Genomic DNA, 12,096 nt, shown 5'->3' with positions numbered 1-12,096 from the left:
CAGAGTTCATCCTGTCTCCCACACTGGGTTCTTCTGCCCACCCCATGCTGCCCCCACCAAGTGGGGGACCACAGGCAGGAGCAGACGAGCATGATGGGAAAATCTTCCTGTTCTCTGATCTTCTCCTGAGGGCTACACAAGTAGCAGTGACAGGGTCAGCAAACCTGCCCCAGGGCCACTTCCACATCAGCAGTGGAGAATAAAGGAACTAGGGGAAAAAAGTCAAACAGAAGAAAGCGCCTGGAAAAGATGTTTTTATGTTCACTTACATGGAAAAAGAATCAAAGTATACAGCCTGAAGATATATGTGTCTTAGAAAATTCATCCTCATGAACCTGCTCGTTTAATCGCAGCGATAATTCAAGAGTTGCCAAATGGAAGTCATAAAATCCGGGGTGGGGGTTGGCTGGAAGGGCCGCCAAGGGAAAAGTGGTAATTATGTGCTATTTCTTTTCTAGTTTCAGATAATTTGGAGTTTAAACTTTTCCAGCAAGTCAAAGTTATATAAACAGATGCCATACTAAAATATGATTGTATAAAAATATAAAACTCCTAAAGCATGATGGCAATAATATTTTAGGAAAAAAATCAAAGTATGGTAATATCAGAAAATACAAATAGGATCATTTGAGCAGTTTTGTTTCTCTGTATGAACGGCAGTTGCAAATGATGGATGTATATTAAAGAATAAAGCAGTCGGTCTGCACATAACTTAGAAAGGGGTAACACTTCTAAACTGAGACTTTGCATGAAAACATGAAGGACGTCTTACACTCAACTGGTTAAAAGGAGGAAATTACTTTCTGAAGGATGCAGTGGGCGGAACGCCAAGGCCTTTCTTTCCAAATCGCTCTTACCCATGCTTGGATGTGTTCACACTGCCGGGGTTTCCTGCAGAATCTAGCACCAATATATGGATCAGATTTTATCTTTGATCTGAGTCCTTTATGCCTTCAGTTTTGAGTGTATTGAGGTATGTTTTCTTTGGTTGCTGTTGTGACGAATGTGTAATAAAAAACTAATATTTACAACATTTAAACATTTTAGATTTCAGTGTCAACTCTCCACATCAGAAAAATTGGAAAACTCTTTCAGAATCATCGGAAGGTCACTACTTCCTAGCGTCTGTCATGAAACTGTTTTCAATACACAGAACAATTAGCCTATTAGCACAGCTATATGCTTTCTGGTCCAGAATCTTCCCCGTGCTCAGTGGGGAGGCCAGCCCCGTGACTGCCATGTCCGCGGTTCGCCACGCTTCACAGTACTTATCCACTAGACGCACTCCATGGGTGCTGGAGCCGTGCCAAACGACCTTCTGGGGCCTAAAAAGGAATTTTGTCATGTTACTTTTTGAAACGATGTTTCTTTGTGGCATATCTCAGTGACCAAACTGGCATAAGTCTAGTGAATCAAGTCAAACTCCTGAACCCTCCATGGCCTGACCCCACGCCACCTCTCCATCCTGACGGCTCTTTCCACCTAGCTGAACGCACTATATTCCAACTATATCCAACTTGTACTTGTTCTCAAATCATACTCCCTCCTTTCATGAATCTGAACCTTTGTTCATGAGGTCCCTCCATCTGGAGTGGCCTCTCTTTCATTTTCAACCCAGTGATTCCTTCTCATCCTTCGAGGTCCACTGAATGCCTCCTCTTACAGAAAGCCTTCTTGATTCTCACCCCCAACTGAGGATGAATATTTCCTCTGTGCTCCTATCATCTTATCTGTTTCTCCATTTTACAATATCCTGTCTAGAATCGTAGCTAGTCTGTGTCCGTCCTCCCCCGTAGACTGTACGCCTTGTAAGGGTAGGGGCCATGTAGGTTTTTTCCTGTGCCCTCCAGGCCTGGCAGAGAGTAGACACTGAGGAAAGGTTTGCTGAGTTGTTCTATTCTCAGGAGCATACGTAGTTTTCAAAGAATTAGAGTGCAACTCACAGCATAGGGATAAAGGATCACCAAGAATAGCATTACTTACCACTTATTAAGTGCCTACTGCATGCTAGACGTTCTCCCACTTATCATTTTACACTCACAACACTTCTTAAGTGCCCACTGCATGCTAGATCTTCTCCCGCTTATCATTTTACACTCACAACAATCCTATGGTATAGATATGATTATCTTGCCCATTTGACAGGTGAGGCAGCTGAGGCTCAGAGAGTGGAAGTGCCTTGCCCAAGGTCCCAGATTAAGGTACTGGACTCAGGTCTCCTGGCTCTGAGGCCAGGGCTCTCTCCATGGCCCTCGGCTGCCTCATTGAGGCTTTATGCTGGCAGCATCCTGGAGGGGCAGCTGATAAAGGCAATCCATTGTTAGAATATCTCCTAAAACTGTCTATCATACCATATGCTTGGAGGGCTTCCACCCCTACTCACCAAGAAGGATCTGTCATTACGTCTCGGCCATCAAAGGAGTATATTGGAACATGTGTATTGAACTGACCTCCGTGGCCAGAAAAAATTGAGTCCCAATTATTAAAAAGTACTTGGCCCTATGGAGACAAAATACCACATTAGAATCATTATACCATCAGCCTGCAAATGGACTAGCTATTTATTCATTCTTCAAGGCACAAACGCCACCTCACACTGAAGCCCTCAACCCTAATCCCAGAGCTGGGATGGAGTGGAAACTCAGGAAATGTGTGTGGTTTGATTTATTATCCATCCTTGAACTGTTTTGGCTTTACTGTCTTATTTCTTGAGGTAATTTCTCTTATTATATGTGTATCAAGGCTCTTCCCCATGAAAAGTGTGTTTCAAGTTTTTATTTATTTATTTTTTATTGATGTGTTAGTTTATAACATTGTGAAATTTTGGTTGTACATTATTGTTTGTCAGTCACCATATAAATGCCTCCCTTCACCCCTTGTGCCCACCCCTCACCCCCCTTGCCCCTGGTAACCACCATACAGTTCTCTCTGTCCGACTGTTGGTTTATATTTCACATATGAGTGAAATCATGTGGTGTTTGTCTTTCTCTCTCTGGCTTATTTCACTTAACATAATATCCTCCATGTCCATCCATGTTGCTGCAAACGGGACGATTTTGTCTTTTTTTTATGGCTGAGTAGTATTCCATTGTATATATATACCACATCTTCTTTATGCAATCATCAGTCAAGGGACATTTGGGTTGCTTCCACTTCTTGGCTATAGTGAATAATGCTGCAATGAACATAGGGGTGCATAAGCCTCTTTGAATTGTTGATTTCAGGTTCGTTGGATAGATTCCCAGTAGTGGGATAGCTGGGTCATAGGGTATTTCTATTTTTAATTTTTTGAGGAATCTCCGTACTGTTTTCCATAGAGGCTGCACCAATTTGCATTCCCACCAGCAGTGAATGAGGGTTCCTGTTTCTCCATAACCTCTCCAAAATTTGCTGTTTTTTGTCTTGGTGATTATAGCCATTCTAATGGGTGTAAGGTGATATCTTAGTACAGTTTTGATTTGTATTTCCCTGATGATTAGTGATGTTGAACATCTTTTCATGTGCCTATTGGCCATCCTGTATATCTTCTTTGGAGAACTGTCTGTTCATTTCCTCTGCCCATTTTTTGATCAAGTTGTTTGTTTTTTTGTTGTTCAGACGTATGAGTTCTGTACATATTATGGAGATTAACCCCTTGTCGGATATATGATGTGCAAATATTTTATATTTGCACATCAAATAGATGTGTCTATTCATTTTGATCCTGGTTTCACTTGCCTTATAGAAGTTCTTTAATCTGATGAAGTCTCACTTGTTTATTTTTTCTTTAGTTTCCCTTGTCCGAGTAGACATGGTATCTGAAAAGATTCCTTTATGACCAATGGGAAATAGTGTATTGCCTATATTTTCTTCTAGGAGTTTTATAGTTTTAGGTGTCACCTTCAGGTCTTTGATCCATTTTGAGTTAATTTTTGTGAATGGCGAAAGCAGATGGTCTACTTTCATTCTTTTACATGTGGCTGTCCAGTTTTCCCAGCACCATTTATTGAAGAGACTTTCCTTTCTCCATTGGTTGTTCTTAGCTCCTCTGTCGAAGATTAGCTGTCCGTAGATGTGTGGTTTTACTTCTGGGCTTTCAATTCTGTTCCGTTGATCTGTGTGTCTGTTTTTGTACCAGTACCATGCTGTTTTGATTACTGTTGCTTTGTAGTATGTTTTGAAGTCAGGGATTGGGATGCCTCCAGCTTTGTTCTTTTTTCTCAGGATTGCTTTAGCTATTCGGGTCTTTTGTTGACCCATATGAATTTTAGTATTCTCTGTTCTATTTCCATGAAGAATGTCATTGGGATTCTGATTGGGATTGCATTGAATCTGTAGATTGCTTTAAGTAATATAGACATTTTAACTATGTTTACTCTTCCAATCCATGTGCATGGGATATCTTTCCATTTCTTTATGTCATCATCGATTTCTTTCAATAATGTCTTATAGTTTTCATTGTATAGGTCTTTCACCTCCTTGGTAAGATTTATTCCTAGATATTTTATTCTTTTTGTTGTGATTGTAAATGGAATTATCTTTTTGAGTTCTCTTTCCGTTAGTTCGTTATTAGCGTACAGACATGCAACTGATTTTCGTAAGTTGATTTTGTACCCTGCAACTTTGCTGTAGTTGTTGATTATTTCTAATAGTTTTCCAATGGATTCTTTAGGATTTTCTATATATAAAATCATGTCATCTGCAAATAGTGAGAGTTTCACTTCTTCGTTGCCTATTTGGATTCCTTTTATTCCTTTTTCTTGCCTAATTGCTCTGGCCAAAACCTCCAGTACTATGTTGAATAAGAGTGGCGAGAGCAGGCACCCTTCTCTTGTTCTTGTTCTCAGAGGAATGGCTTTCAGACTTTCCCCGTTGAGTATGATGTTGGCTGTGGGTTTGTCATATATGGCCCTTATTATGTTGAAATACTTTCCTTTTATACCCATTTTGTTGAGAGTTTTTATCATAAATGAACGTTGGATCTCGTCAAATGCCTTCTCTGCATCTACTGAGATGATCATGTGGTTTTTATTCCTTGTTTTGTTAATGTGGTGTATCACATTGATTGATTTGCGGATGTTGAACCATCCCTACATCCCTGGTATAAATCCCACTTGGTCATGGTGTATGATCTTTTTAACATATTGCTGTATTTGGTTTGCCAATATTTTGTTGAGGATTTTTGGATCTATGTTCATCAGCAATATTGGCCTGTAGTTTTTCTTCTTTGTATCGTCCTTGTCTGGCTTTGGTATCAGGGTGATGTTGGCCTCATAGAATGTGTTAGGAAGTGTTCCATCTTCCTCTGTTGTTTGGAATAGTTTGAAAGGATAGGTATTAAATCTTCTTTGAATGTTTGGTAAAATTCTCCGGAGAAACCATCTGGTCCTGGACTTTTATTTATTTATTTATTTATTTATTTTGTGAGGAAGATCAGCCCTGAGCTAACATCCATGCCAATCCTCCTCTTTTTGCTGAGGAAGACTGGCCCTGAGCTAACATCTATTACCAATCCTCCTTTATTTCCCTTTTTCTCCCCAAAGCCCCAGTAGATAGTTGTATGTCATAGCTGCACATCCTTCTAGTTGCTGTATGTGGGACACCGCCTTAGCATGGCCAGACAAGCGGTGTGTCGGTGTGCGCCCGGATCCTAACCCGGGCCGCCAGTAGCAGAGCGCGAGCACCTAACTGCTGAGCCATGGGGCTGGCCTCTGGACTTTTATTTTTTGGGAGGTTTTTGATTACTGTTTCAATCTCTTTACTTGTGATTGGTCTATTCAGACTCTCTGTTTCTTCTTGGTTCAGTTTTGGGAGGTTGCATGAGTCTAAGAATTTATCCATTTCTTCTAGATTGTCCAATTTGTTAGCATATAGTTTTTCATAGTATTCTCTTATAATCCTTTGTATTTCTGTGGTATCCATTGTAATTTATCCTCTTTCATTTCTAATTTTATTTATTTGAGAGTTTTCTCTTTTTTCTTAGTGAGTCTGGCTAAGGGTCTGTCAATTTTGTTTATCTTCTCAAAGAACCAACTCTTTGTTTCATTGATCCTTTCTACTGTTTTTTTGGTTTCAATTTCATTTATTTCTGCTCTAATTTTTATTATTTTTCTCCTTCTACTGACTTTGGGCTTTGTTTGTTCTTCTTTTTCTAGTTCTCTTAGGCATAGTTTAAAGTTGCTTATTTTGGATTTTTCTTGTTTGTTCAGGTGGGCCTGTATTGCTATGAGTTTCCCTCTCAGGACCGCTTTTGCTACATCCCGTATGAGTCGGTATGGCGTATTTGCATTTTCATTTGTCTCTAGATATTTTTTGATTTCTCCTTTAATTTCATCAATGATCCATTGGTTGTTCAGTAGCATGTTGTTTACTCTCCACATCTTTGTCACTCTCCCAGTTATTTTCTTGTAGTTGATTTCTAGTTTCATAGCATTATGGTCGGAAAAGATGCTTGTTATGATTTCAATCTTCTTAAATTTATGGAAGCTTGCCTTGTTTCCCAACATATGGTCTATCCTTGAGAATGTTCCATGCATGCTTGAGAAGAATGTGTAGTCAGCTACTTTTGGATGGAGTGCTCTGTATATGTCTATTAAGTCGATCTCATCTAGTTTTTCATTTAAGTCCACTATTTCCTTATTGACTTTCTGTCTGGATGATCTATCCATTGATGTAAGTGGGGTATTTAGATCCCCTACTATTATTGTGTTGTTGTTAATATCTCCTTTTAGGTTTGTTGCTTTATGTACTTTGGTGCTCCTATGTTGGGTGCATATATATTTATAATTGATATGTCTTCTTGGTGGAGTGTCCCTTTTATCATTATATATTGCCCCTTTTTTCTCTCATTACCTGTTTTATCTTGAAGTCTACTTTGTCTGATATAAGTATGGCAACACCTGCTTTCTTTTGTTGCCAGTAGCTTGGAGTACTGTCTTCCATCCTTTCACTCTGAGCCTGTGTTTGTCTTTAGAGCTGAGATGTGTTTCCTGGAGGCAGCATATTGTTGGGTCTTGCTTTTTAATCCGTCCCACCCCTCTGTGTCTTTTGATTGGAGAATTCAATCCATTTACATTTAGAGTGATTATTGATATATGAGGGCTTAATGTTGCTATTTCATAGTTTATTTTCCGGTTCTTTTGCATTTCCTTTGTTTCCCATCCCATGTGTTTCGGAATACCAGTTCAGTTTGGTAGTTCTGTATGATGACTCTTTTAGTTTTCTCTTTATTTATCATATATGATTCTGTTCTGATTATTTGTTTAGTTGTTACCTTGAGGTTTGTATAAAAAATCTCGCGGATGAGATAGTCTATTATCTGATGACCTCTTAGTTCCTTAGACTAAGTCGATTCAATCCCTTTCCTCTTAGGTCTTTATTTTATTACTGTTATTTAAAAAATTTTATAGTACATACTGAGCTTCAAATTTGCACCAGACTTTATGCAAGACTACATTGTGGGTGATATGGAGATGAATCTCTTACTCTTTTTCCTCAAAGAGCCCAGTTTCTTTCAGTTATTCGTATTCTAAGAATACAAATAATTTGAGTGAGTGAATGTGGTGGAATAGAACTTTGGGAAAGGAGATGGAAGGTGCTGGGTGTGGGGGCAGGATGGAGCTTGCTACCCTCAAGGCTCCAAATTGGAATCTTGGGCTCACAGAGACCAAAGGGTCTCAAAGTACCTTTGAGATCTAGTTAGAGGTCAGAACCCAGGATGCATGTGAGCGGCAACAGAGCCGTCCCTCTGTAGCCTTAAAGGAATCAGCTATTTCCATGGTACAACTGAGGGATCCTACAAGGCTCTGCCGTGCCAGTGAATGAGGGCAGAAGAATGTCTGCCAGCCTTTGGCAGCTTAGATGTGCTGTCTGCTCTAAGCATCATAGACCATCCAAGCAGAAAAGGCCACTGTAAATATGAGGAAACTGGGGTCCAGAGAGGGAAAGTGACCCACCTGAAGTCACACAGCCAATCAGGGCCAGGCTAGGCCTTGAACCAGCACACTTCTGATGATGTCAGGAAGTGGCACCTGCCTACAGTCCCTGTGGAGACTGATGCACCCAGCAAGCAATGGAAACAACATTTATTGTTACCTTTAGGTTCACTATTGGAAGGCTGTACCTCTCTGCTTTCCTCACAACTGTGGAGAGATCTTGCAAATGGGAAGATAAGAAAGCTCGGTAGGTGGACAACAGTCCTGCAGCCCTGGCCTGTTGGAAGCACTGAAAATCAGCTCGAATGTCCCCAGAAAATGGCGTGTTCAGAGCAACCAAGTGCAGCTGAAAAAAGTAAGGGAGAGAAAAGATAGAGCAGTTAAGGAGTTAAAAGCGAACTCCAACCCCATAACCATCTCATGTTCCCAATAAGACCCCAGACTTCTGGGGATGGAAGCACGTTAGATGTTACCCTATTCAACCTCTACCTGACGCTGGAGGTCCAGTCCCTGCCTGCCCATCTTCAGTGAAGGAGAGCTCAGGGCTCCCCAGGCAGCCTGTTTCAGCTCTCTGAACACCTCTAAATGGTGGAAATTTCTTCCACATACGAGAAAAACAAAACAAAACAAAACAAAATGCTGCTTGGACCAAATAAAGCTCTTCAGAGATCTGAATCCAGCCTGCAGGCAGGTCATTTGTTGATACCTCTGCGTCTGCCCCTAGTTCCGTTTCCTGTAGAGTTTTGGCTGGCTTTGGTCCTGGATCACAGAGCCACACCAAACTGTCTACCTGTTGCCCTTTCTTCCACCTCCCAAGTGGGCCCGGGCTGATGGTGAGGGGCCAGAGGGAAAACACATTGAAAGGAAAAGGTCGTGACATTTATTACTAAGACTGCTGGGATAGACTTTTTTGGAAACTAGGGGTCCTACAGTAACTCTAGCCTCACATCCCGGCTACCTTGGTCAGCAGCCCAAATAAAAGCCATTCCATAGGCTCTTTTCTCCCACACTTTCCCTTCCCAAAGCCAGCCTTCTCCTACAGCCTTCTCTTCTAGCCCTTTCTGCTGCACCCTCTGGAATACATCTCATAATCAAGGAGCAGTCATCCTCCTCCTCAGCCTCATCTCAGGAGTAACTTTTACCTCATCAGCACAGAGCTGGGAGGGCTGGTGCAGAACCCGGGCCCAAGTCTCCAGACAAGAAAAATATTTTGAATTATCTTAAACCAAAGGATGTGAAATGACCCCCATGTGCTGGGGCAGGAGGTGGTCGTGCTTCTCTCCCCATTTCCGTGTGGCCTCTCATGTCCAAAAAAGCCTTTGTATGTTTCCAGCTGGTTGCCCACAGCTGGCCGTGAACTACAATGTCCAGACTGCAAAGTCCTTGCACTCCTCCAGACACTGTTCTCCATCTCACTACCCCTTTCTTTCCCATTCTGAAGAGGACAGACTCCAAGCCTGCTACCTCCTCCAATTTCTTTTTTACTCATCCCTGGTTCTGCCTTTATCACCATGCTGGACAGAGGTCCAGGACCATCCCCCACCACCCCCCCCACACACACACTGAGACGAGGCTTCCCCTGTAGCCCTCCCAGTAGCAGCACTATATGCTCCTACATTCCCAGCCCTTAGGATGGGGAGGGGGCTTCAGCACACTCCTAACTCATCACCACCAGACTTCCAGCCTCACATCCAACCCCAGCCCTCTGATGCCCTTGCCATCTGGGTATACAGCCCCCACCCCTCTTTTCCTCCCCGTCATATCTGCAGACCACAGCACTCAAGGGAAGAGGCCCCATGGTCTCATCACCCTCCAACCAGTGTGCTTCTGGGGGCTATACCCAAGGGCAGTCACAAGAGGCCTTGATGGGACACAGCTTCCCTGACAGAGGGAAAGGTGTAGTGGGATGAGCAGGGCTTCCCTGCCCTGCCTCTGATGCCACCTATCTCCACCACTCCTTCTTTAAGGAGACACACAGAGAAATGTCTGAAATGATGGCTGTTTCTGAATGGTGGGATCAAGGGCTTTCGTGCACTCGTGTTTGTAGTTCTCTAACTACTAGAACATTTTTATAATGAATAGGTATCATTTTTATGAAGACAATAACGTTTCAACAACCAAATGTTAAAATGGTTATTTTGTGGATGGCTATAGTTTTGGTGAAACTATAGGAGATTTACTATTTTCTTCTCCATTCTTTTTATTCATTGTTGAAATTTTCTGCAATGAATATGTATTACTTTAGAATTTATAAATACTATTTTAAAAATCCTTTAGCTGCCGCCCTCACTTCTCTCCTTCATAGCTAAGCTTTTTGAAGGGTTATCTACACTCATTTCTCTCTTTCCTCACCTCCCATCTACTCCTCAACAACTAGAATCTTGTTGGCGTCCCTCCATGCTACAGGAATGCTTTTCTCTACTTTTAAATTTGAAGGACACCTTTTAGTTCTGTTGATGGACCTCTTGGCAGCATTTGACCCTGTTGGCTTCTACCATGCTTGGCATTCTTTCTTCCTCTCTGGCTCTGGCTTCTCAGTTTCCTTATCCTATCTCTTCCATCAGTTCCTTTTTGTTTTTGCTCCTCTCAGTCCAATCTCTTCTCACTGTATAGATTCTCTTTTGGGAATCCTACCACCCCCAGCACAATTGCCAGGGCTCTGCTGAAGACTCCCGAGTCTATATCCCCAGACCAGACCCACTGCGAGGTTTCACACCTTCATATCCCATTCCCTCCTGCTAGTCTCCACTCAGATATCCTACAGGTACCTCAGACTCACGATGCCCCAAATGAGTTCCTGCTTGGTGAACGGGAGCACTATAGGAAATGTGTTTCTGGTGTCTGCCAAGGCCATTCCTTGTTCTTTGAAAGTGCCCCCACGACACTTGCTAAAAAGAGTGGCCTTAGGCCATTCAATCTCATTCTCTTGGCCACTTTTGATTTGGCCGGGAGAAGGCAACTGACCCAAGATGACCCATATAGACTCTCTCTCCCAAGACTCTGAACTCAGTCAGGTGGTATTGGGCTCTGCAGCTGTAAGACCAGCTGCAGGTCTTAGCAGGATGGCCACCCAAAGCTGTGTGTGAGCTCTGTAGATGTAACCTATGTCCGTGTGATGGAGTGGGGGTGGAGGGGAGGACAGGGTCCCCAGGCCCTGTTGTACTTCCTGCAATTGAGTTCCATGAGGTTCCTGCAATTATATGAACAAGATCTTCACTTAAGCTAGTGAAAGAATAGAGTGAGAGTTTCTAATCCTAGCAACAAAATGACCCCTGGAAAGGAAACTATGACCACTCAATTACCCCAGCAGAAACCTAGGCATCACTCCTGATCTCCCTCATCCTCACTGACCCATATCCAATCAATGACCAAATCTGTCACTCCTGCCTCCTTAACTTCTCTCCAATCTGCCCACTTTTCTACATGTTCACTGCTGTAATCCTAGGTCAGATAGTATAGGAGCCATCTAACCGGTCTTTGGGCCCCTGGTCCTGTCCCCTCCAATCCATGTGTGCACTGTCACCAAGGTAAGTTCTGAAATGCCAATCTGATATACCCCTTTATTGCTTTAGACCCTTCATTGCTCCCCACTGCCCACTGGAAAAGGTCAAAGTCCTTAGCTTGGCTTACAGGCCCTCGATGACAGCCCTTGCCCTCTGCAAACTAAATTTCTCCCTTCTCTGCTCCAAACACTACTGCTTCAGCCAGACTAAAACACCTGACATGACAGAAAAGAACAGCACTTCCCCTTGCCTCCCTCTGTTCCACGTTCCCTCTGCCTGGAATTCCCACTCTCTTCCCCCTCCTGGCTCACACCTGCTCTCAATTGTCCTTTACGTCTTAGTTGAGAGGTCACCTCCTCTAAAGAAGGCAGATGTCCTTGACCTTCCTCACGGCCTCAGCATCCTTTCTTTGTCTCACCCAAACAACCTAGCACACTGTCTTGGAACTGTCTACTTTCTGTCTGCCTCTCTCGCTAGTCTGCACGCATCCAGAGGGTAGAAACCGTGTAACAAGCACGGGGCCCGGCACACTGTGGACACACATTCAGCATTTGCAGAGTAAACGCATGAACTGTACTTACTGCAGGCCTCTCATAACTGACACTGGAAAGAGACGTCAGTGGAGCCTGAGGCTGATGCGGCTGTTACATAAAAGAGGAAAACAAACGGTTCAGAACATG

At 42.8% G+C, this 12,096-nt stretch overlaps 1 protein-coding gene across 2 annotated transcripts in view; it reads right to left on the bottom strand.

Moving 5' to 3' along the window:
- Positions 1–238: 238 nt before the first annotated feature.
- Positions 239–12,096, bottom strand: part of COL15A1 (collagen type XV alpha 1 chain) — a 109,314-nt gene continuing 97,456 nt past the window's right edge. For both annotated transcript variants that reach the window (XM_058523629.1, XM_058523630.1), the window contains 4 exons: positions 11,998–12,057; positions 8,074–8,259; positions 2,384–2,499; positions 239–1,325 (listed from right to left, as the gene is read on the bottom strand). In XM_058523629.1, coding sequence (XP_058379612.1) covers positions 1,112–1,325; positions 2,384–2,499; positions 8,074–8,259; positions 11,998–12,057 — 576 coding nt within the window. In that variant the 3' untranslated portion in view covers positions 239–1,111. The remainder of the gene's footprint in view (positions 1,326–2,383; positions 2,500–8,073; positions 8,260–11,997; positions 12,058–12,096) is intronic.

Source organism: Diceros bicornis, chromosome 28, assembly GCF_020826845.1.
Source record: "Diceros bicornis minor isolate mBicDic1 chromosome 28, mDicBic1.mat.cur, whole genome shotgun sequence".
Classification (NCBI taxonomy): domain Eukaryota; kingdom Metazoa; phylum Chordata; class Mammalia; order Perissodactyla; family Rhinocerotidae; genus Diceros; species Diceros bicornis.
Note: the sequence above shows the minus strand (reverse complement) of the source record. Positions and strands in the feature narration are given on the sequence as shown.